The 20,784-nt window shown below is 43.5% G+C and overlaps 1 protein-coding gene across 7 annotated transcripts in view; it reads right to left on the bottom strand.

Moving 5' to 3' along the window:
* The window catches only part of SETBP1 (SET binding protein 1), a 269,520-nt gene that overhangs the window by 239,160 nt on the left and 9,576 nt on the right, over positions 1 to 20,784 (bottom strand). For 6 of the 7 annotated variants that reach the window (XM_031597062.2, XM_090131235.1, XM_090131242.1 and 3 more), the window contains exon 2: positions 11,801 to 12,461. In XM_031597062.2, coding sequence (XP_031452922.2) covers positions 11,801 to 12,292 — 492 coding nt within the window. In that variant the 5' untranslated portion in view covers positions 12,293 to 12,461. Of the gene's footprint in view, positions 1 to 11,800; positions 12,462 to 14,521; positions 16,768 to 20,784 lie in introns of those variants that run through there. The other variant, XM_090131234.1, reaches the window with a different exon arrangement.

Genomic DNA, 20,784 nt, shown 5'->3' with positions numbered 1-20,784 from the left:
CAGTTTCTGCTTGCAGAATGGAGAAGACACATATGGGCGTGCAGATCTGTAATGCTCAGTCATGACAGTTGTAGGACACTGCCTTCAACCTTACATTATCCACCATCCAACTCCTTTTTCCCAATCTCTGTGATGATTTATTTTTTCATACCACTAGGAAAATAGTGCTATTTTTTTTTTTTCTCTTCTCTTTTTCATTTCTTCCCTTTCAGTGTCAGAACATCAGTGGTATTACACTTGATGATAAACTTCTGAGCTTTTCAGCTGTCTTATTTAACCATCAGACCCTCGCTGGTGTGGTCTGCACGGCCATCTCCATCTGGCAGAGCCCAAATCCTCCTTTCTCCTGACCTCACGGTTTAAATTCCTCTCCCACTGGGCTGCTAGCTTTTCCTCAGGAACAAAACACAACCCTACTGAACAAACATTTCTACCCATCTGTGTCAGCAGCCACGAGAAGACTCCTCTTGCTTGCAAACCTCTCTGTAGTTTTTCCTCAGTCCTCACAACACATTCGACATCCTTTCTGACTTTCCTCATGGCTCTAAAACTAGATCTATTTTGGTTGCTTTGACCAATCTTTGAGTTTGCTTATGGAATCATTATGCTACCTGTGCTCTTTACTGAGGCTGGTCAGTCACCTGCTACCTGTATTTTAAGGTCATACTTAAGAGACTCTCTTACACCTGCTACTTGTTTGGGTTGGTTTTTTTGGGGGGGTTTTTTTTTTGGTTTTGTTTTTTTAACCCTAGTTAAACTCTTAGGCTGTCCCTGTAACACCTCTTAGCTCTGCAATACAGCTTTAATGATAGGTAGTGCATTTGCACTGTTAGCAGCTACGTGGTCTCAGGTACCTCTGTTTTAGTGAGAGATTATGCTTACGCTGCAGACATTACCCAAATAAAGTGGCAAGGGCCAGGGCCAGAAGCAAAGGGGACTGCAAGGGAAGCATAAAGAATTTCTACATTTTCTAACCAGGGATTAACATATGGGTTTTAAACAAGGGGTCTCCCTTCCCAGCTGACAGCAGCAGCTGCAGCTTCTGACTGGCTTCTGGAGTGGCAGGGAATCCAATCAAAGAGAAAAGAAGAAAGAGGACAACCCTTCCTTGGGGAGTAGGGAACACAATACAAGCTATTCTAAAACCCCTGCAAACACTGGCTTGGTTTTAGGTCAGGCTCTCCTTCCCCCTTCTGTCCCATCACCCCCCTCCTCTTGGAACAAAGGGAAATTGGTATTTTTTTGAAATTCTTCTGAAAGCCAAACCGGCAGATGGTTCTTTCCATGCCGGGGAGGGAACAAAAAGAAAAACCTGCCAGGATACACATCACCGAGATGTGACAAAGATGGGCATAGTGGATGGCCTCTGACCTGGGGATTACACAGAGGCCTATTAAATCATGTGGCCAAGATGGACTGAGTCGACTTGTACCTCCAGCACACAGCTGCCATATCCCACAGGCTCATGCAGTTTTATTAGCTGAAGTCAGGCCAGATAGACAGAAAAACGACAGAGTGTTTTTAGACTTCCACCCTACCTTTTCATCACTTTATGGCAATCCCACAAGCCAATGTCACTGTAGGTGGAAATGAAGCTCAGCAGGTAAATTCACAATGTAATAGTATAAAGCTTATTTAAACACTAATTAGCATCTGTCTTACTTCCTTGTTTTGCTGCAAAGAGAATCACCACCTGAAACCTTCACAAAGTCATGTGTACGCATCACCTATAGGAACTCCTACAGATGGAGAAAGCCAAAGGCAAATCACTGTCAGCTACTCTCTCACAATCAAATGCTGCAGGTTAAGGGCTTAGCTGTCCATCAGAATCTGCCTTCCCTTTCCTTTGAAGCCTCCTCTGCCCTTTAAATGACATCAACAGCCACATTCCCATTATTCTCATAGTGGCCCAAGCAGATCAAGGGTTCCTCATCACCAAGTCTGACTTTGCCTCTAAAGATGAAACATGCCTTTGTTACACACCATGTCTGCCAACCATAACACGGAGAGCAGCAAAGGACGTGCTGCCCTCCTGCAGAGCTGCCCCACACCTCACAAATTCCCATGAAGCAAGTTGGCAATTTCAGTCCCTAATTTCAGTGACTAAAGGCAGCTCCGGCCCACACCCAGAGTCAGTGACCTAAGGACAGATTGATCCCTCCCATCATACACTTCCTCCTACAATTGCAATTCTTATAGTCACAGAAGGAAACAAGCTCTCCCCCCCATCTCTCCTTCAAGTCAGGCTTGTAATTACAAGTAACGCAATGGAATTAAGACGAGAGAGAGAAAACACTGGAGGGAAAATTGATCCAAATGATGCTATAAATGATTGTAGAGAAGTATGCCATTGAAAGACTGAGAGATCTGAGCTGTTCAGCCTGAAGAAAAGGCTGAGAGGGGATTTTATTGATGCTTATAAATATCCAGTGGGTGGGGATCAAGTGATTGTGGACAGGCCATTTTCAGTGGTGCTCAGCAACAGGAGAGAGGGCAATGGGCACAAACTGGAACACAGAAAATTCCACCTGAGCCTGAGGAACAATTTCTTTACTGTGAGTGCAACAGAGCACTGACACAGGCTGCCCAGAGAGGTTTTGGGGTCTCCTTCTCTGAAGATATTGAAAATCCACCTGAACACTTTCCTGTGCAATCTGCTATAGGGAACATGCTTTAGCAGGGGAATGGACTAGATGAAATCCAGAGGTCTCTTCCAAACCCTATGATTTCTTTAATCTGTAAAAATGAGGAGCTGTCTTTGAGAGGATCAGTTGAGCAGTAGTGAATACAGCATCAGCAGACAAGATGTTAATTATCCCATCTAACCCTCACTCACATGGGCTATAAGAAGTAAAACACATTGATTCTGAAGCATTAGATCCCTTGGAAGATGCAGCCAAAGATGTACCTTCACACTCCTAGTTAATACACACTGTTCAGGATACTGATTTGGGAATTGTTCCTATAGCTGAGAAACCTTTGGTTGGAAGCAGAAACAAGGGCTAACCAAACTCCTGCTCTGCTATTGCCCACTGTGAAATTATCTGCCTCATATCTCTTATTCTTAGTCTTGAGAGTGAGCTTTCAATAAATTATCCACCTAGAAATATAACTCATGAAGTTTAAACAAAATTACCCAGGCCAGGACAATATTTTAGCATATGCTAGGGTGCAAGAGAGTCTAATGAAAAAATAATAATAATTTGGGAATTAGCATTGACTCCGCATCAAAGGTGTGAGGAAACCATTTCCTGCTCCTCCTGGGAAGTGATTGCCAAGCTTGCTACAGAAGTGCTTTTACCAAAAAGAAGCAGGCTGGGAATAAATGCCATTGCCCTGTGGTGAAGCAAGAGCAGGATCATTGGTGACACATCTAAGCATTCACTACTCGGCCCTCTCGTCAGGCAGAGCAGAGAAGTCATCAAGAAGGAGAACATGGCCTCTGGGTGGCTGCTGGTGCCACCACATTCCTCCCAAGAGCATTAGGCAAGGGAAAATTACCCACAAACCCCCCTCGGGGCTGATTCTCATCTTTCAGTGTGTGGATCAAGAGCAGATCACACAAAGCTACGAGGCTGAGAAGCACTGAAATTCCTCAATGAACCACCCAGGTTTATAGTGCTGGAGTTGCTGTAACACCGATGTCAATAAAAGATAGCATCTCTCTCTACAAACTTTGCCACCCAGGTGAGACAGAGAGCCATGAGAAACTGATGAGAAGATAAGAAGTCCTCCAGTAAATATTCCTTGTTTGACTCTTACCACACTACAGTGTTGAGAGACCAGAAGCAACTATTAAGAGCATCTACACTGATTGCACACAGGCCCCAAAACCTCAACCTCTCATTTCTGCAAATTCTTCTTTGAAATAAATTTTGTTATTAAAATATCAGCAAAGATGTAGAGAGTTAGTAGTTTTGATACAGATTCACCAGTGTCAGTGAGAAGAAGAGGACTGGATTTCAGAAGACAACACTAAGATCAGGCCACCATCTTGGAGACTCAGTCGTGGTATGGTTAAGCAATCACTGCATGATGAAGGAGGCACAAATTTTAGTCTGTCCTGTGACAGATTAATTAATCTCATTTCTGTATTTCACATACAGCATTAAGAGAAAAATGGTTTCATTTCTCTTCCTTTAATTTCTACAGGATTTTTAGCTTCTTGTAGAAGGACAGGCTCTTCTGCTGCCTTCATACAGAGTCCATAACAACAGACTTTGATTTGCAATACGAACATGATGCATCCCTGAAATGAATCTGTTAGAGGCATACATAGCTCTGCAAACGCAGCTACAATTGACTGTTCATCTTAAGTGACCATTTCCTCATCTTCAGCAGCTCCATCTTTCACAGCGCCTCAGTCCATGCCACATCTTCAAAACATAGCCTCATTTTAGTAGCAAGATACATTCTTCTGTTCCTTTCTGCTAGCCTATAGCTCCAGAGGAGTAAAAAATGGTTCTAGTTTTGCATAGCACAAGATACTTCCCTACTCATAAGCAATGCCCTGTTACAGATGCACACCTCTCCTGCTAGCATCTGCCTGAAGATCAGAGCCCAAAAATAGCCAAGAAATTGAGATAACACTTTATGTCCTGAAATGAAAAACACAAGCGTCACTGATCTCATTCACATTTGAGATCATGGCAAGAAATGGAAAACAATGTTCTTATGAAACCACAGCAAACTGGACTCATATTCAGGGGTCATATATCAAACAGAATCTCTCTAAGTTTCAAGAGTTGGAAAAGTCTCAGCACTAAAAAACAATGTATGTTTATTCTGGATATTTTTAGCCTGGTTTCCTAAGGAAACAAGGCCAGTGTGATCACTCTTTTTGTGTATGCAAATGGACACAGAAGTTCCTTTCCTGACTATATGACCCTTCCCTCAACATTTTTTGAAGTATTTCAGCCATTTTTAATCACAATTATCAGGATAGAAATCTTCAAGATACCATATTTCAAGATGTTTTATTCAAATTGTTAGCAAAGAACATCTGAAGGACTGTCATAGGGGGAATGACCAGAACGTTCATATGTCAGACACCATAGAAGCCGCAGAAAAGGAAAAGGAAAGTGGTTAGAAACTAAATTGCACAACTTTCAGAGCCAATAGAAGAAAAATAGAAAACGAAAAATAAAAGACAGTACATAAGGTGAAGCTATTAGAATGACCTCAAGAAAAGCCTATCATACAGTTTCACTGTTCATGCAGGGAAATATCAACAATGAGGAGATCAGCTAGGAATGAGTATATGGAGGACTAGACCTACCTGAGGGTGAATAACTGTGCATGCATATGTGTGAAAAAGCGATTGAAGATGATACAGCTGGAGGTAAAAGAGAAAGTACTTGTGGTCAAGTATGGTTGGAAGAAGGAGGGGGAGCATTATATGCAGAAGACAGCACTAGAAGAATGGATATGAATATATGAAGGCTGGCACTCCTATGTACACTCGTGTCCAAATGAACACACAACCAGTATGGAGGCTTGCAGCTTTGGATGGATGTGCCAGTGTGCCATGTCTCCAGCACATCTCTTTAAGCCTGGAGGCCATGGTGCTTTCAAAATACAAACAATGTGCACTAACTTGGCCAAGGTTTTATGAGGTTGCTTGGAACACCACCATCTAGTCCTACTGTGGGGAGCATGGAATCCTATTCCTTCCCCACTAAAGCCGTGAACCATCTCTTCCATCCCCAAACCAGCATTGGGGACATTTTTTGGCACAGTTTGAAGAGAAAGGCACAGCATGAGGGAACAAGGAAATGTCAAAGAGGGCCAGCGAAACTTGGCTGTGGGAGGGACTGCTTCAAAACAAAACCAGTCCTTGACACAGTCAGCCTCCACAAGTCCTGGTCATGTGGCAGCTAATCAAATACAGCAACTCTTCCTCATTTGGCACTCTGTGTCAGGCAGTAAAAGTCTGCTCAGATTACCCCACCCCATCCCTTTGCTGTCAGATGCTTGCTTTTTTAAGAAATACAGCTTTTTGAGAAGGCAGGCAAGGGATGGAAATCAGCTGGCTCAGGTGGAACATCAAGTTGGAAGAGAAATTGTGCTGTGTTCCTGTCACAAGGTACCCACAATATGATGCAAGGCAGGCTCTTCTTCAGCAGACTCTGGAGAAGGAAGATAAATAGCTGGGTTCCAGCCCTCCCCATTCTTCACAGTGAGAATTGAATCATGTTCTTGTGGGCTCAGCATTCTCCAGCTTACTACATGGGGGCCCAAGAGAATTCTGTTCTTACTCTAGGCACCTCAGGTATTTTCAAGGATTGAGCTGAACCAGAGTGCTCAGAGAAACAAGACTCCTACATTCTGAAGTTTTTTATGAAAATAGTCATTACTGTTCTCTTTTTTTTTTTTTTCGAGGGGGGGGTGGGGGAGGGGAGAGGAGTCTGATGTGATTTTTGTCGGGGGCAGCAAATCACAGCCTTTTCTTTTTCATTAAGTGAAAAGATAAGGTAGCCAAAAAGAGACCTGTGTTCAAAGACCTAAGTTTGTGTAACCTTGCACCCCAGTGCTTGTATAAAAAGACTGTAAAAATGCCAGGATGTGCCTTTTAGAGCAGCTCTGAAGTAGTCTCTCACCTGCTCAGAAGCCAGTTTTCCCATACCACAAGTAGATTTCCCCATTGTGCTGGGGTTTTTGAGACCACCAGTAGTCCATGACTAAGGTAGAAACTAGGATCTATATCCCTTCTCCTCGTGCCCCACTGCCAGTGTGCACATCATGAATCTGCCACTAGATTTATTTAGGGCAGTGTCAGGGATTCTGTAAGAGTAGGGACCAAGCCAGCAAAGAAACAGCCCTGGACTGAAGGTGATACAGGTGATCCATTCTTTAGAAAAGAAAAAAAAAAAAGCTGTAAAAGTCAGAGTTTGCCACTTCAAACAGAAGAACAAGGGCATTCTCCTTGCTAAACCTTGGCTTATATACCAAATCAGCAAGTGCTTATACCAGTACCCCAAGCCATGTTCAGATTGCAATAGGAAATGATGACTCAGAAGACAATTCACATGAGGATACCCTTGGCAAAGGGGAATAAGCTTGCACTTTTCAGCAGTTGGATGATCATGCTCACAAGTCACTAGGGAGAAGAGTACAGCACAGTGGTAATCCGGCAAGAAATGCAGATGCACACGAGAACCTGGAGGGAAAGTGCAGTGTGCAGTCAACAGTACAAAGAAATGGATGGAAAGGAGGAGTGCGAGTGTTCGTGATCTTGTAGAAAAAGAGGGGTCCAAAGGGAAAAGCATATGAATGAGCATCCTCACAGAGGGGGGAACTGGAGGAGAAAGCTGCCTGTGTGGGGCTAAGAAGAGGAAACGAAGACGATGAATGGAATTTCAAACAAAAATGGGTAGCAGAGTTTCCTGTAGAGAAATAGTATATATCCACAGGCATGCAGGAGGGGAAACAGTGGGGGAAAAAAATAAATAAATAAAATAAAAAATTCCAAGGACAGAACTTCAGCTGACTGCACACAAGGAAGTTTTACTTCTAGTCAGCTTGCTGACACTTATTATTCAGAAATTAGGTGCGTTTGCCCATCCCAAGCTCCCCCAAAAAAGAAATTTTCTAATAATTAAAATAGTTAACATCCCCTGAAGCGAGACATTACATGTATGGAAGCACCAAGAAAATTTATCAGGCTATGTTTATAGAAAGGAAGGGGGTGGAAATGAAGTGTTTGCAGACACAAAACTAGACAGGGTAGTAAATGAAGGGAAGGGAGGGGGGAAGGAAGTAAAGCAAAACCAGGGAACTGCTACTCATCTGGGGTTTGTTAAACACTACGTGACAGGCAGGGAATGCTGATGGATGGCTTCTTTGCATTTGGTGCCACACTTTTAGTGCCTTTCCAAACTGACAACTTTCGCCCTTATCTGAGGGAAAAGACACTCCTAGGGACGTCGAGGGTTCTGGACTTGAGCAACTGTGCTGTAGGTGAGAGTACCCAGAGCAGTGGCTCCAAGGCTCACAATCTGCAGACAGAGCACGTTGACACATCCTTTGGGCTCCTGGCTTTCTTCTTCCCTCCCCCTCCCATCTAGACTGGTGAATAGCTCAATTTCATTGAGTCTGAAGTGGCTATGGCCCAGCCCACCCCATCCTCAGGCACAGAATGGTTGAAATCAGAGTACACACACTTGCACAACATCTCCACACTCTGCAGTCACTGCACAAGCAGCTGCACCGACAGCCCAAGCTGCAATTCAGCCACCAAACAGCCCCAGGAGAGGGGTAGGAAGCAACTTTTGCTCTTATCTTCAAGAGGGGGAAGCTGATGTGAAACTTGGCAAGGCCACCACTTAAAAATCCAAAGTTTTTGGGTCGCAGCCAAGCCTCCAAGCCAATGGAGCAGAGGGTTCCAACTCTGGAGCTCTCCCACCCTGCTTCAGGGCAAGGGCAGCCACACCCAACACCATCCCCTGCCGGCATCCTTTCCATCCCATTCACCATCATGCAATATCCCCAGGGCAATTGCTCACATGGAAAAGCAACATGAGGAAAGTATTTAATGTGTGCTCACATCTTTTAATATAGCGTAGCAGCTGGAATCAAAGGTAGAAAAAATGCACACGAGCAGTGCAGCTCTTCACAGCTCCCTCGTAGTCAGCACTGAACCCCAGACCACAGCTTTATAAATCAGACCGTGGCCCCAGTTGCCTTATTAGCAGAACAGTGCAAAGCTTAGGAGCAGGCATATCTTCTTCCTCCCTAAGTGGCCACAAATACCTTATCCCCCGTTCGCAGACCCTTTTTACATTGCTGGCATTACCAGTCCTTTGTGTACCCACATGCTGTTACTTAAATTGCTTCCATGTTTTCATTACTTGCCCTCTGCACTGTGTGTATTCTAACTCTTGCAAGAATGCTGAAGTGATGTTTCAAAGCACTGGGGACTACAGGAGATGTGGCTGAAATTATTATGCAACAAACTTGAGTGATTCTTCTATCCCTGATAGAGCTTGTTCCTCCTTCTGGAGGAAGATAAACTCATTGTATGAGGTGTAGGACATTCCACTCTCAAAACAAGAGCATGGCATTTGCAGTGCAGGCTATGCTCAGCTCTCCATCCTTATATGCCAGTCTGTGGGACCCATATAAATGTCTTGCATCCACAAGTAAGGAGACAAACTCCGATAACACTACCATGTCTGTGCACAAGAGAAACGCATACACTGGGCCAAATTCTCCTGGCAGAAATTCACAGAGGACAGTACAGTGACACCACCTGCATATCTGCCCCATGAGCTTGGATGCATTGTTTCCTCCTGCTGCTGCCACTATTTGGTTTTCTTGAGTTCATGTTGATTAAAGCAACCTAACCCTGAAGGAGTGCATGTGACTGCAAGATCAAAACCACCAGAATCATTTGAATGTGACAAACACTCTGAAACCTCTACCGCAGTTCTGTTTATGCAAGTATCTACAGAAGCCAGCTATGCGCTTCTCTCTCCTAGAAAAGCCCACAGATGGACCATTCAAGTTGCAGCTTGCCATTTCCTCCTATCTGTATCTCTACAGAAAACTCTGTAGCTGCCACAAGACATGCATAGCAGCCATTAGAGCAATCACACTGCCAGCGCTGGGGTACTTCTCCCATTGATTTTTGACTTACTTCTCATGCAGTGCCTTTCATCACTCCTCAATGCAAGATGCTCACAGCCAAGATATGATTGTCTAACCCACAGGCTAAGAGCCAGCTGCGTGTTAAATCCCATCTGGCTGCAGGCATACAGGATGCTCACCACCCTGGGGATGTAGGGTGCAACTCCAAGCATCAAACCCCTCAAGATCACAGCCCTGTGGTCCTCCAGGTCCCTGCTGGGGACTCGTCTCCACCACGTTGCCTCCAGCACGCTTGACCCTAGCTCAGCAGCTGCTGCATGGCAGCCGTTGGGTGTTATGATAATCGATTCGCCAGTGCGACGGGCCTCTCCCCATCTGCTCAGAGCATCCACCTGCTGTGTTTTCTCTATTTTTTTTTTTTTTAATGGTTGGATTAGGCCAGTTCTTACCCAGAGTGCTTGCAGCCTGTGCACACAGCACAAACCAGCTCAGAGCTCACAACAAAAGCTGAATTCAACCACACTCAGACCGCAATCCTCCCCTTTCCAACTCTTTATCTTTCTGCAATTATAGTCACCCTGAAGATAACCATGCTACTTTCATTCCTCCCCTCCCACCCCTTGCTGACTTCATTACAGTTTGTTTTGTTTATTTAACCTTTCTGAATGGCCACATAGAAGAATGAGCTTGCCTTCCATACTCGTCTAACTGGGAAATAAAGGTCCAATTTCTAAACACTTTTTCCACAGCCCATGTGAGGTGAGCAGTGATTAACAAGTCTTCTCTTCCTGCCTGGCCATGGAGGAATTGTTGTGACACCCACGCTGTCTCTGAGCACATTCTTACACAAGCACTTGTCCTTCTCAATAGCTGGGAAAACCCATTCCCAATGTCTTATTGGATGAAAACTCTTCTGTGCTGTTTTTCCACGAACAAGGAGTCTGCAATTTATCAGCGTTCAATGAAAAAGTCCCCTTGCTTTTCCCCTACAAGTTCAGCTTCTAAGAGAAGTACTCTCAGTGAGTGATGTTAATCTTCATGGGACCTATCCAGTGCCAATGAGAAATGCTTCTGCTTCAGAAAATGATTTTGAGCTTTGAAGGAGACTGTTTCCTGACAGGGCAAATAGCAAGTAGCCTACTCCAGGCTTAAAGTAGCCAATTGTACATATGAGGTGCAGGAGAAGTGACAACCTGTATGCAGCAAGGGATCAAAGAATTGAACAGCAGGACCAAGTCAACTCTAAGCTTTAAACAGGTGGAAACCTATATCCTACATGAACTTGGTTTGGAGCTACTCACAAGTCTTTCATTAAACTTGGACCAGTGTCTGAACTCATCACGATACCCATGTACTCCTAAAGATATAGGGCAAATTATTTGTATTGAGATGCAACCTGACCAAGGTTCCTTGGACACCTAGGGCAGAAAACACTTCTACATCCAAAATAACATGAGCAGTCACAAGGGGTCATTCCTCCAGTGCTGTTTAAAGCAGCTTTTAAAAGAAACTTCATTCAGATAAGTGTGAGACATATCACTGAAAATTAAGCCAGCTAGAAAACAAAAATAATATTTGTGGAAGCAACTAATTCATAGCAATATTTTTTCCTTATGCCAAATTGAGTAAATTATTGAAAAAAAAAAAAAATACCACTCCAAAACTTCCTTCCAGAAGGGTATTTCAAGAAGATTAGGCTTATAATGAAAGTATTTCCTGAAGCATAACTATAGTGGTGCTAGCACATTGTTGTAAATAAGAATAATGGAGCTGTTTGCTTGGTATACATTAATGGATTTGGTTGTTCTCTGTGCACATACCTGTATTTTAAAAATGTAGTCAAACACTTCAGCTGCCAAAAGACTCCACATATTAGTGCTTGGACACAAAGCAATCAAGAAGTGGGCTCCACCATTCATTGCTCATATAGCAATTAATCTTAAATCTCAATTATGCACGCAAGTAACAGAGGCACAGCTGAACATCTGATCCTTTCCCACTTGGTTTATCTGAAGGATAGCTCAAGATCAACACACAGCAGTGTAGGATGATACCTGCATTGAACTGTGTTCTTTACAATCGAGCAGGGCTTTGCAAATGGTCTGAAGGTTATGCGATGGACAAAAGTGCCACAGGTTTCACCCCACCCTATCCCTCTTCTTTCAAGGCTGTCTCTGATTCAAGGGGAAATACAGAAAAGTGTAGGACTTACCTTCTTTTTGGAGTGTCCTCTGTCCTCTTCTTTAGCAGCTTTGCTATTTTTCCCAGCTCTGGAAAGCTTCTGCTCCCCGGACTGCTTGATGGTGATTTTGATCTCTGGTGGGCAAATATAGTTCTCCAAGTTCTTTGGGGGCTTCTTAGCTCTCTTGGTCGTCTGGATCTTTAGTTTCAAACTCCCCTCTGTGAAGTTTGCCTCTTTGATGGAAAACTCCTGCTCCTCCAGCCCATCTCCTGCCACCCACTTCTCGCTGTCTGCATTGGAAGTGGAATCCACATCTCTCCCAGAACCCATCTCATCCTCTTCTTCAGGCTCCATACGCTCCCCGCTCACCGGGATCCCTTTCCCCGAGCCAGCTGTCGGCAGCACTGTCTCCCCTGTGCAGCTGGAGGCAGACGGTGGTTTGGCAGAGGACACAGAGGCTGGCAGGAAATCTGCCTCACCTCCCCTTTGACGGGAGCTGCCCAAAGACTCCCTGGGCTCCATAGCAGGACCGTGACACACTGAAGTTTTATTAGAGGTAAGGGCAGTGCAGGAGGGGATGGGGAGAGAAAGGGCAGGTACGATCCCAAGGAATGAATGGTAACTGTCTGCCAAAGTCAACGTCTCAATGGCCCAGAGTCTGCAAGTAGCTCAGAAGAGATCAGGTCTGCCACTGTTGAAAGAAAGGAAAGAGAAAAGGAAGTTAACACACACACATGTTGAACACAAGTGTGGAAATAACTGAAACATGTCACAGTCGGGCTTCTCCTGTGATATCTGAAAAGCCTTCCATGACACAAAGTGGGAACCAAGGATAGCTGGCATTTCTGATATCTGGATCTGACACCAGAGAACAACCAAGTCAAGGAAACATTGTCATATGCATCTCTGAACTGATGAAAATGGATATTAAAAAGTAAATGAAAAGGAACATGTAAATATAACCTAATTCAACTCTGACTTGAAGGGACAGAAGCGAGAGAGAAACCAGCTATTATTCCTATTCCAAGATGCTCCTCATCATTGGGTTTTCAAAGACGAGAAGAAAAAAATATGTAAAGGTGGGAAAAGAAGGATAAACATTCATCAGTGATCAGAAAATATAGTGTTTCCCTATGAAAGAAGCAAGAGAACACCTAACTCCCTGTTCCCACACTTTGCAGATCAGAGAGATGCACGTGGCTGCTGGTTGTGCTGTGAGGTGCTCCACTTTGGGTGAATTATTCGATATTTTCTGGGCCAGGCACAAATTGTCTGGAATCTGAGATGTACCCTGAGATTCTGCACAGGAGGAGGATACACCTGGATTGTTTTTAAAGCACAACATAAGTGTTGAGGGCAATGGAAGAAAGACAAAGTCAGTGTCTTCCAGAGTTTCCAGTATGCCCTTGGTTACTAGTACTCTACAGAAAAAGCTTGAGCCCCCTGAAGCAACAACTGTGCTCTCACCCTTCCAAATGTGAACTTTTTTTGAGTCATTAGACAGAGCCCACCAAGATGGAAGCACTCAGCTTGGCCAAATTTGGTGGGAGAAGCTGTGAGTATTCAGCTGAGACAGAAGATGCATCACCCATGTTACAGACTAAGCCAAATACCAAATACTTTGTTAGGGGAAAAAAAAAAAAAGAGAGGGAGAGAGAGAGACAGAGACATGCAAAGTGTTCTTAAAGGCATGAAAAGATTTTGGACATTCTCTCTCTAACATTCAGCAAATAACCCCCACCTCTGTAGCCACCACAAAAAGCCATTGTAGATTTTTATCTTCATTAGCAGCAGAACATGTCAGAGAGAAATAAAGATTTTTTTTTTTTTTTGCTACTTTAGTACCCCAAAATGGCTCTCTGGTGAATGAGAGGAATATCCCTTTTGGAGCAGGGAGAAGCACAGAAGACAACACTGTGAGGAGTAAGGGCTGGCAGCACAGACCTACCTTTACAGCAGCAGTTCCCTATTAGATGAGCTCTACTGCACTGCCAAACCCCACCCCTTGACCAACTGCAAGCAGAATCTGAGAACAGACAGGGTTTTCCCAGGCAATTCTTAATTGGAATAAATTGTAAAAACAAACAAAACAAACGAACAAAAGAAACCCAAAAAACAAAAAGCTAATTACTTATCATGAAATTGTACCTGCACCATAGGTGGGCTCTTTTGCTTTAATACATAATTCACCCAGAAACTCACGTGTCCTTGTGCCACTAACTTCTTTTCGCTTTTTATAAATACCTTGCATAAGCTTAAAGTTCAGGAAGAAGTAATAAAAAGCACTATTTCTTAAGTTACGTAGGTTACACATACAAGATGTGTTTCCATCTGAGTATGGCCATAGGTCGCTTGTCCAGCCCTGGCATATATGGTTTGTAATGGAAAGTCCGAAGTATCTTACAGCTCTGTGAAGTCATTGGGTGGCCTCCACCCATATCCCAGCAGACACAAATCAAATAAGCTTCCCATAAATAGCACAGACTGACAGGACAAGCAGAAAGGAAAGTAAAAAAAAAAAAAAAAAGTGTCATGGAGCCTGCTATCTAGCCTTAGAAATACTTTCTGAAGCTCAGAGTAGATAGAAGTATCTTGCTTGAGCATCACAAAAGAACTTATGCTTAAAGCTGTGCACATCTTCCGGCAACAGGGAGGAGGTTCATTTCCCAGAGCTGCTGTCGTGCTGGTTTTACTGAAGATGATCTTGAAAAACTAACAGGCCCAGTCTCCCACACATCTATTTTGACTCACCCTATGGTCAGCAAGTCTCTCCCTTTCACCACCAATGAAACAAGTATAATGCTTACTTCATTCAAATCTATTGTAGGGTGGATTAGTTAATGCTCTTACATTGTTTTGAACCCAAGTGTTTACCATGTGGTACTCACTAATTACTAACGCAATTAGTACATTAAAGCCTCCCAGCTGAAAGGAGCTGCTCCACCTAATTGACTGACCTTGCACCTTGCCTCTCCTTTCTGCCTATGGAGGTGATGGGAGTCAGAGTTACCTTCCTCTTCTAACCACTCCAATCAAAAATAAAAAAATAAAAAAATAAAAAAAGCCGTCCTATTTATCTGCCATTTCACATTGTTAATCTTCTTGGAAAAGGACGCAATGTACACACACTTCTGTGCTGCAACACAAACACAAGGTGGTAAAAGCTCAGCAGTGCAGCATTCCAGGGAGTTACTGCTCTGGTATGCACGCATGTACAATGGGCACTCTGTGCTGGTCTCCACCCACAGACTTTTAACCTCTCTCTATGCTGGTAAAAAAGAGCAGGTTTCTCACAGAGAGCATCTGCCCCAGCAGGCAAGGCAGCAGGATGCGGCCACTACACCCTCAGAAAAAAAAAAGCATGAAGATAGAACCACAGGTTTTGATGGGATGAACAACTCTCTTGGGACCTTATGTTGAGTGAGATCTGAAAAAAACTCCTGACTCTGATCTCGTAAGGGTCTTTCAGGTTTGGAACCACTGGGCTGTGTTTTATAAAAAGCCGTGTTTCTGCCCCATATCTCAGCCTCAAGCTCTGGGTCATCATGTCCATTGCTTATCCCAGTCCAGGTGTGCAGCTCAGGATCAGTGGAAAAAAAGCAATGGATGAATAAAGGCATAGCATTATGTCAGTGTCAGATGTGCTCAAGCCAAAGCCAGCTTTAAAATCCTGTTTTAAAATATTGGCCTTCTGTCATGCTAAGAGTTGGCAGATGATGACATCACCAGACCCACAGGTAGCGACAAATAACCCTGCACTCAAATGCCATGCAGAATTAACTGGGTCATTGTTTTAGGTATCTCCTTACTCTCCTTCAGGGTTAATAGTTAAATGACTCGGGTGCAGGGACATTATACTTGTCTTTCTTGTTTGGGCAGGCTACAAGTGCTTGGATTAATTAGGAAACCTCACTTCAGACTTCTTAACAAGTAACCTCCTGGGTGAAGTCCTGACCTCTCCTGTCTTCAGTTTGGGGCACGCTGCAGCTCTGCAGGAGCCATCAGCAAGGGCAATAGTTTCTTCCTGTTGACACTCCCAAAGGATATGGGGGTCTGAGCTTTCAAACTGAAATTAAAAGTAGAAATCAAGTTGAATCTTGGCGAAAAGATTTTAAAAATCAAGCTCCTAAACTGTTGGTGGATGAAGTCCTCTCAGGTTCTGGTTCAATTCTTATCTCACGGATTTCTCTATCTTCTTTGTGTCCATGTGTTTGCATCTCCCTGGCTTTGGGCTGGCCTGCAAACAAGAGCACTGAAGGAAGACAGGAATTACTTGTGCTCCATCAGTTCTTCTGCCTTAGCTGGCAATGTACAGACTTGGAAAACCAAGAAGGATGCTGATTTTCCAAGAGATTCCTAGCTGCATTTTAAACACCAAATATATGAGGGCTGCTGAGGCTTCTAAGTGCTTACCCACACTGCCCCGCCAGGCTCATGAGCATCAATTCCTGTTCAATAAGCATCTACAGAGGTATTTTACCATTCGAATTAAGCTCCCAGAGGAAAATGTTACCACTAGAAAGCTTCCTGTAGTCAAGTTAAATTTCAGGAGGATAATTCACAGGTGAATGACAACAAATTTCACAGAAGTTGGCATTAGCTCTTAATTAGGGAGCAATTCACACTTCCTCTGATAAGTACTGAAAAATAATCAGATGCTCAGCCTGGCTGCTCACATGTCTCTCATCAGCACCTCTGGGCACCTCACTTCACCTCAGACATGCTCCTGGAGGCAAAGGCCTGAAGGAGAAGACCTCCCTTTGGGTCATGTAGGTGCTTGCCACTAAGGCTTCCAATGCTCTATCTTTTCCTGCTTTGAGAAATAGCTCACACTTGCAAGTATTTGAGTATCAGGGCTATTAAGTGATTAAAGTGAAAATTTGCTAAGGACAAAAACAAAGGCGAAAGTAGAAAGTTGGAGCTAGAAGGGGAGAAATGTATCTGTGATGCTCCAAAAATGAATGCTTGACACAGCTTTTGCCTGGTACCCAGAAACAATTGCATTTGTAGCAAGCAAACAGAAGCACAGAAGCACCACTGCTTAGGCAAACACAGGTAAGCTGGGTTCAGCTGCCCAGTGTTTGTGCTGCTGCTCTCTCTGGTTTTCTTAAATACAGAGAGCACCAGCAGAGAGCTCAGAGCAGTTTAAAGAGATGTTGCCCAAATCCCACTGTACACTAATCTCAGGTATGACTGTAGCTACAGAGGTTGCCTTTGTTTTACCCATGGAGTCCAAAATGTCTCAAGAAGGAAATGAAATATATACGTATGTCTGCGTATAAAATGTATGGATAAGGGGAAACTGAGGCACACTCAAGTCTGAGAGCATTGTGCTGAAAGTGAAATGGAGCTCACATCCACCAAATCCCACATCCACTGTATTGCCTTTGGGTCTCACATTTCTCTCATGCAACAGTTATGAAATCCCTAATCCCTGCAAAATACCAGGAATACTGGAAACCTCCTTATGCTCCATCTTTTTAAAACCATTCACCACAAAGCACTGGAGACTATGCAGCAATATTTAATTATGATGTATCACCTTTCACTCCAAAGACTCCTGGGTTGCTTCCTCGATTATATATGCCACTGCTGAAACACAGCTGACTCTGAGGCAGAGGCCATTGGACAACCCACATTACACTCAAGGGAAAGTTTTGGTCAGAAACCTGCTTTTATGAGAAGTGTCAGTGAAACTTCAGACTCCATCATGGGGCATAAAAAAAGCCAATAGCCTGGTATGCAGCAAGCTGCACTGAACTCAGCTAACCCACTCTGAGAATACAAAAAAAAAAAAAAAAAAAAAAAAAAAACCAACTTATTTCATCATTTTTTCTTTGCAAAAAAGTCTATGAAGTTCAGGCATGGTACTGTGACCACAATTGCTATGGTGTCGGGTCCGTGCACTGCCAAATGAGCCAGCAGCACAGATTTGATGCAGACAACGCACAAGTGCACAGCAAATTTGACCAGGAGAATGAGTTTATACCAGATTGGTATCATGCACAAGCAGTGTATTTAATCTGCTGCTCAGAGCCCTGGGGCTAGATTTATCATGCCTTTGAACCTTGGCTTTATCTTCTCGTGTCCATGATGCTCTGAAAGAGCAACACATCTTTGGCAGGGAGCTGGAAAAATGAGTGTGACAGCTATTTTCCATCCACACTATACATTCCACAGAAAAAAAAATTCTTTCACCTAACTTGTGTCAGTCTGTACAGAAGTGACACTGAAAAACTCCCCCCTTCAAGTAAAACCAATGAATGTCAGCTCTTGATAAGGAATTGGGAATTGTCTGTTGATATCCAAATCCCAGCGGAGCACCACTGTGCATCCTGCCCTTGCAGAACCTGTGCTGAGCCATGTAGTGGACTGGACCATCATCGATTTTTCTTCTGTCAATTTCAGACATTCTGTGCTTGTCTGATGTAGTTTTTGGTCGTGGGCAAATTGAGATCTTCATTGCATGGCAGTTTCGGGTACAGTGCTAAAACTCACATCTGTAAGATACACCTGGATATGGGCAAGCATAAAATATATGTGGATATGCATCAGATAGTGTGAGATCCTCAATTAATATGACTAATTGCAAGCAGAATGGCCATATGTGAAGGCCTGTAATCCACAGATTATCTGTAAAGCTAACTAACTAACCAGGGCATGTGATTCATTAATAGAGTGGGATGATGCACATGTGGCTACAGAGGAGAAAGGTGATGGCTCTTCATGCATTCCCTTGCCCTGCCCGGCTCTCCATGTTGCCCATTACTTTTGTTCCAGTCCTTCCACCTCTGTCTCAGATTTTGTGTGGATTTTGTGAGGACTGTTGCTGGAAGGAAGGGGTGCTAACTGTCTCAGGTGTGTTCTATCTGCAGGAAAATAAAGGGCAAGGATTAATGGCAGTTACAAGAACAACAGAAATGTTTCCATTGTATTGACTTGAGTGTAAGCACTATCAGCTCTCTGCAACTCCACCAACGTGACTGAGGAGCGATGACTGATGGCTCTGCCTTGGCATGCCCAAACCTGGCAAAAGAAGACAGGAAAAGCCACACTAGAGGGAAAAGACAAGATAACCTGAAGATCTCGCGTAGCCAGACAAGGCTGCAAGAATCTCCCATAAGAGACAGAAATAAATGAGATACTAAGTATATTCCTAACTATGGAGGCATGTAAGAGTGCACATTGCACATGTGTGTATCTGTCTTCTCAACGTAGAGACATTAAGAGTAGATTATGGAATCATATTTGAGTCCATAATTAGGTTTGAGAGTCCATAATTAGATCAGATAGTCACCTTTCCATGTAAGTAACTAACTATCATACAGAGCCGAAGGGAGGGCCAACTGAATGATTAAACAACTGACGTGACCATAAATCACGAAGTCCATAAAAACAGTACTGCCCAAGGTACAGCTGTGGCAACAACTAGTGTAGCAAAGCACCCATTTGTAGTAGGAGGGGAGATGCCCATTGTGTCACTCAAGGACTTTTACAAGCTCCTGCCTGAGATCTGAGCCAAAATTCTATAAATCCATTCACTCACAACTTAGAGGTACACCTTCGTGAAGGGGAAGGAAGTATAATCACAAGATCTGTAAACACCTTCTGTTTCTGCTGGTCTCAGAAGGACAGGCCTCATTCCACCTGTGCTCTCTGAGACAAACACTGTTGTGTCATTCCTTTACAACTGGCTTAACTCACTGGATTTGCACCTCTGGATCAAGGTGTTCAATCCCAATGACAACAAGAGATAGTATGTCATTTTTACCCATCATCCTCATGAAGATTAGTCCTCTGAGACACTAAAAGGCAGAAAGAGGTGCCAGCTGTGATCCAAGACATAAAACCAGAGAGAGCAAAGCCAGGAGATTTGTCTACGTGGATTCAACACTAGGTTACTGAGCTTCCAGATCAAACATCATCAGTGTTGGTGTGATGTATGCCCCAGGGAAACTTCTGATGCAGCAGACTACCCTAACACTCTGCTAGGTGCAGCAGTGTGTGTCATGAAAAGAACAGAACTTATTTCACTAATAACAACGATAAAATTTGTTGGGGGATTTCAAATGCTTACTCCATTCTACCCAGTTCTTGCCAAGTGCACCATCCTGAAGGTAGTGGAAGTCACTCTAAGCTACAAATGGAAAGTTTTATGGGTATTCAGGGAAAGCATATTGGCACAGAGACCAGCCACAGAAAGCAAAAGCCCGTACGATTCCATCATCTGTGTTACCAAACTTTCCTAGATTGCCTCTGCCTTTGGAAAGCTGCCATCAGACACAGTAGCCTCCTTCTAACACCATCATGGTACAGCAGTAATCTCTCCTCCCTCTGATCAAACATTTCCCTTTGTGCTCTGAAACGTGTGTGAAAAGATTTATCTATATAAATCATTAACGAAAGCTTTGTTTTTGTTTATTGCAACTGCCACAGGACTCATTCCTCCTGTTTTACTTTTTATCCCCCTTCCATTATTTCATTTTCTCTTGCATGAGTGCCAAAGTACACCAGCTTTCCTTCCCTTGGAGAAAAAAAAGAAAAAAGAAAAAAGAAAAAAGAAAAAAAAAAAGAACACAAATAAATAAATAAAATAAAACTACACATCTGATGAGGAATGCAACAGGTCTTGGCTCAGTATCCATTCCTCAGAGCCGTAAGTGATGGCACAAAAAGGACCATGATGGCTTCAGTGCAGCATCTACCCTGTGCTCAGTGTAGAAGCTGTACAAGCAGCACATCCTATGTCATCTAGCGTTCTGCATGCCTCAGATGAGGCTCATGAATAAGAAAGGTTGAATTTTGTTCATGGACAATTGCATTGTGGATTTCTATGTCGAGTGAGCAGTGATATCTTGGTGCTGTTGGCGCTGTATAATGCTTGAGAGCTGCTCCAAAAGTAATGCCTCCTATTTTATTATGTTGGCCCACAGTATCAGAAACGGGTGTTGGTAGTATGGCAGTAGAAGCTGAACTTTCCCACCAATATTCCACAACATTTTGTCCCTGTGTGA

Source organism: Phasianus colchicus, chromosome Z, assembly GCF_987193195.1.
Source record: "Phasianus colchicus chromosome Z, bPhaCol1.hap1.1, whole genome shotgun sequence".
Lineage (NCBI taxonomy): Eukaryota > Metazoa > Chordata > Aves > Galliformes > Phasianidae > Phasianus > Phasianus colchicus.
This window is presented reverse-complemented; position numbering and strand designations above follow the sequence as displayed.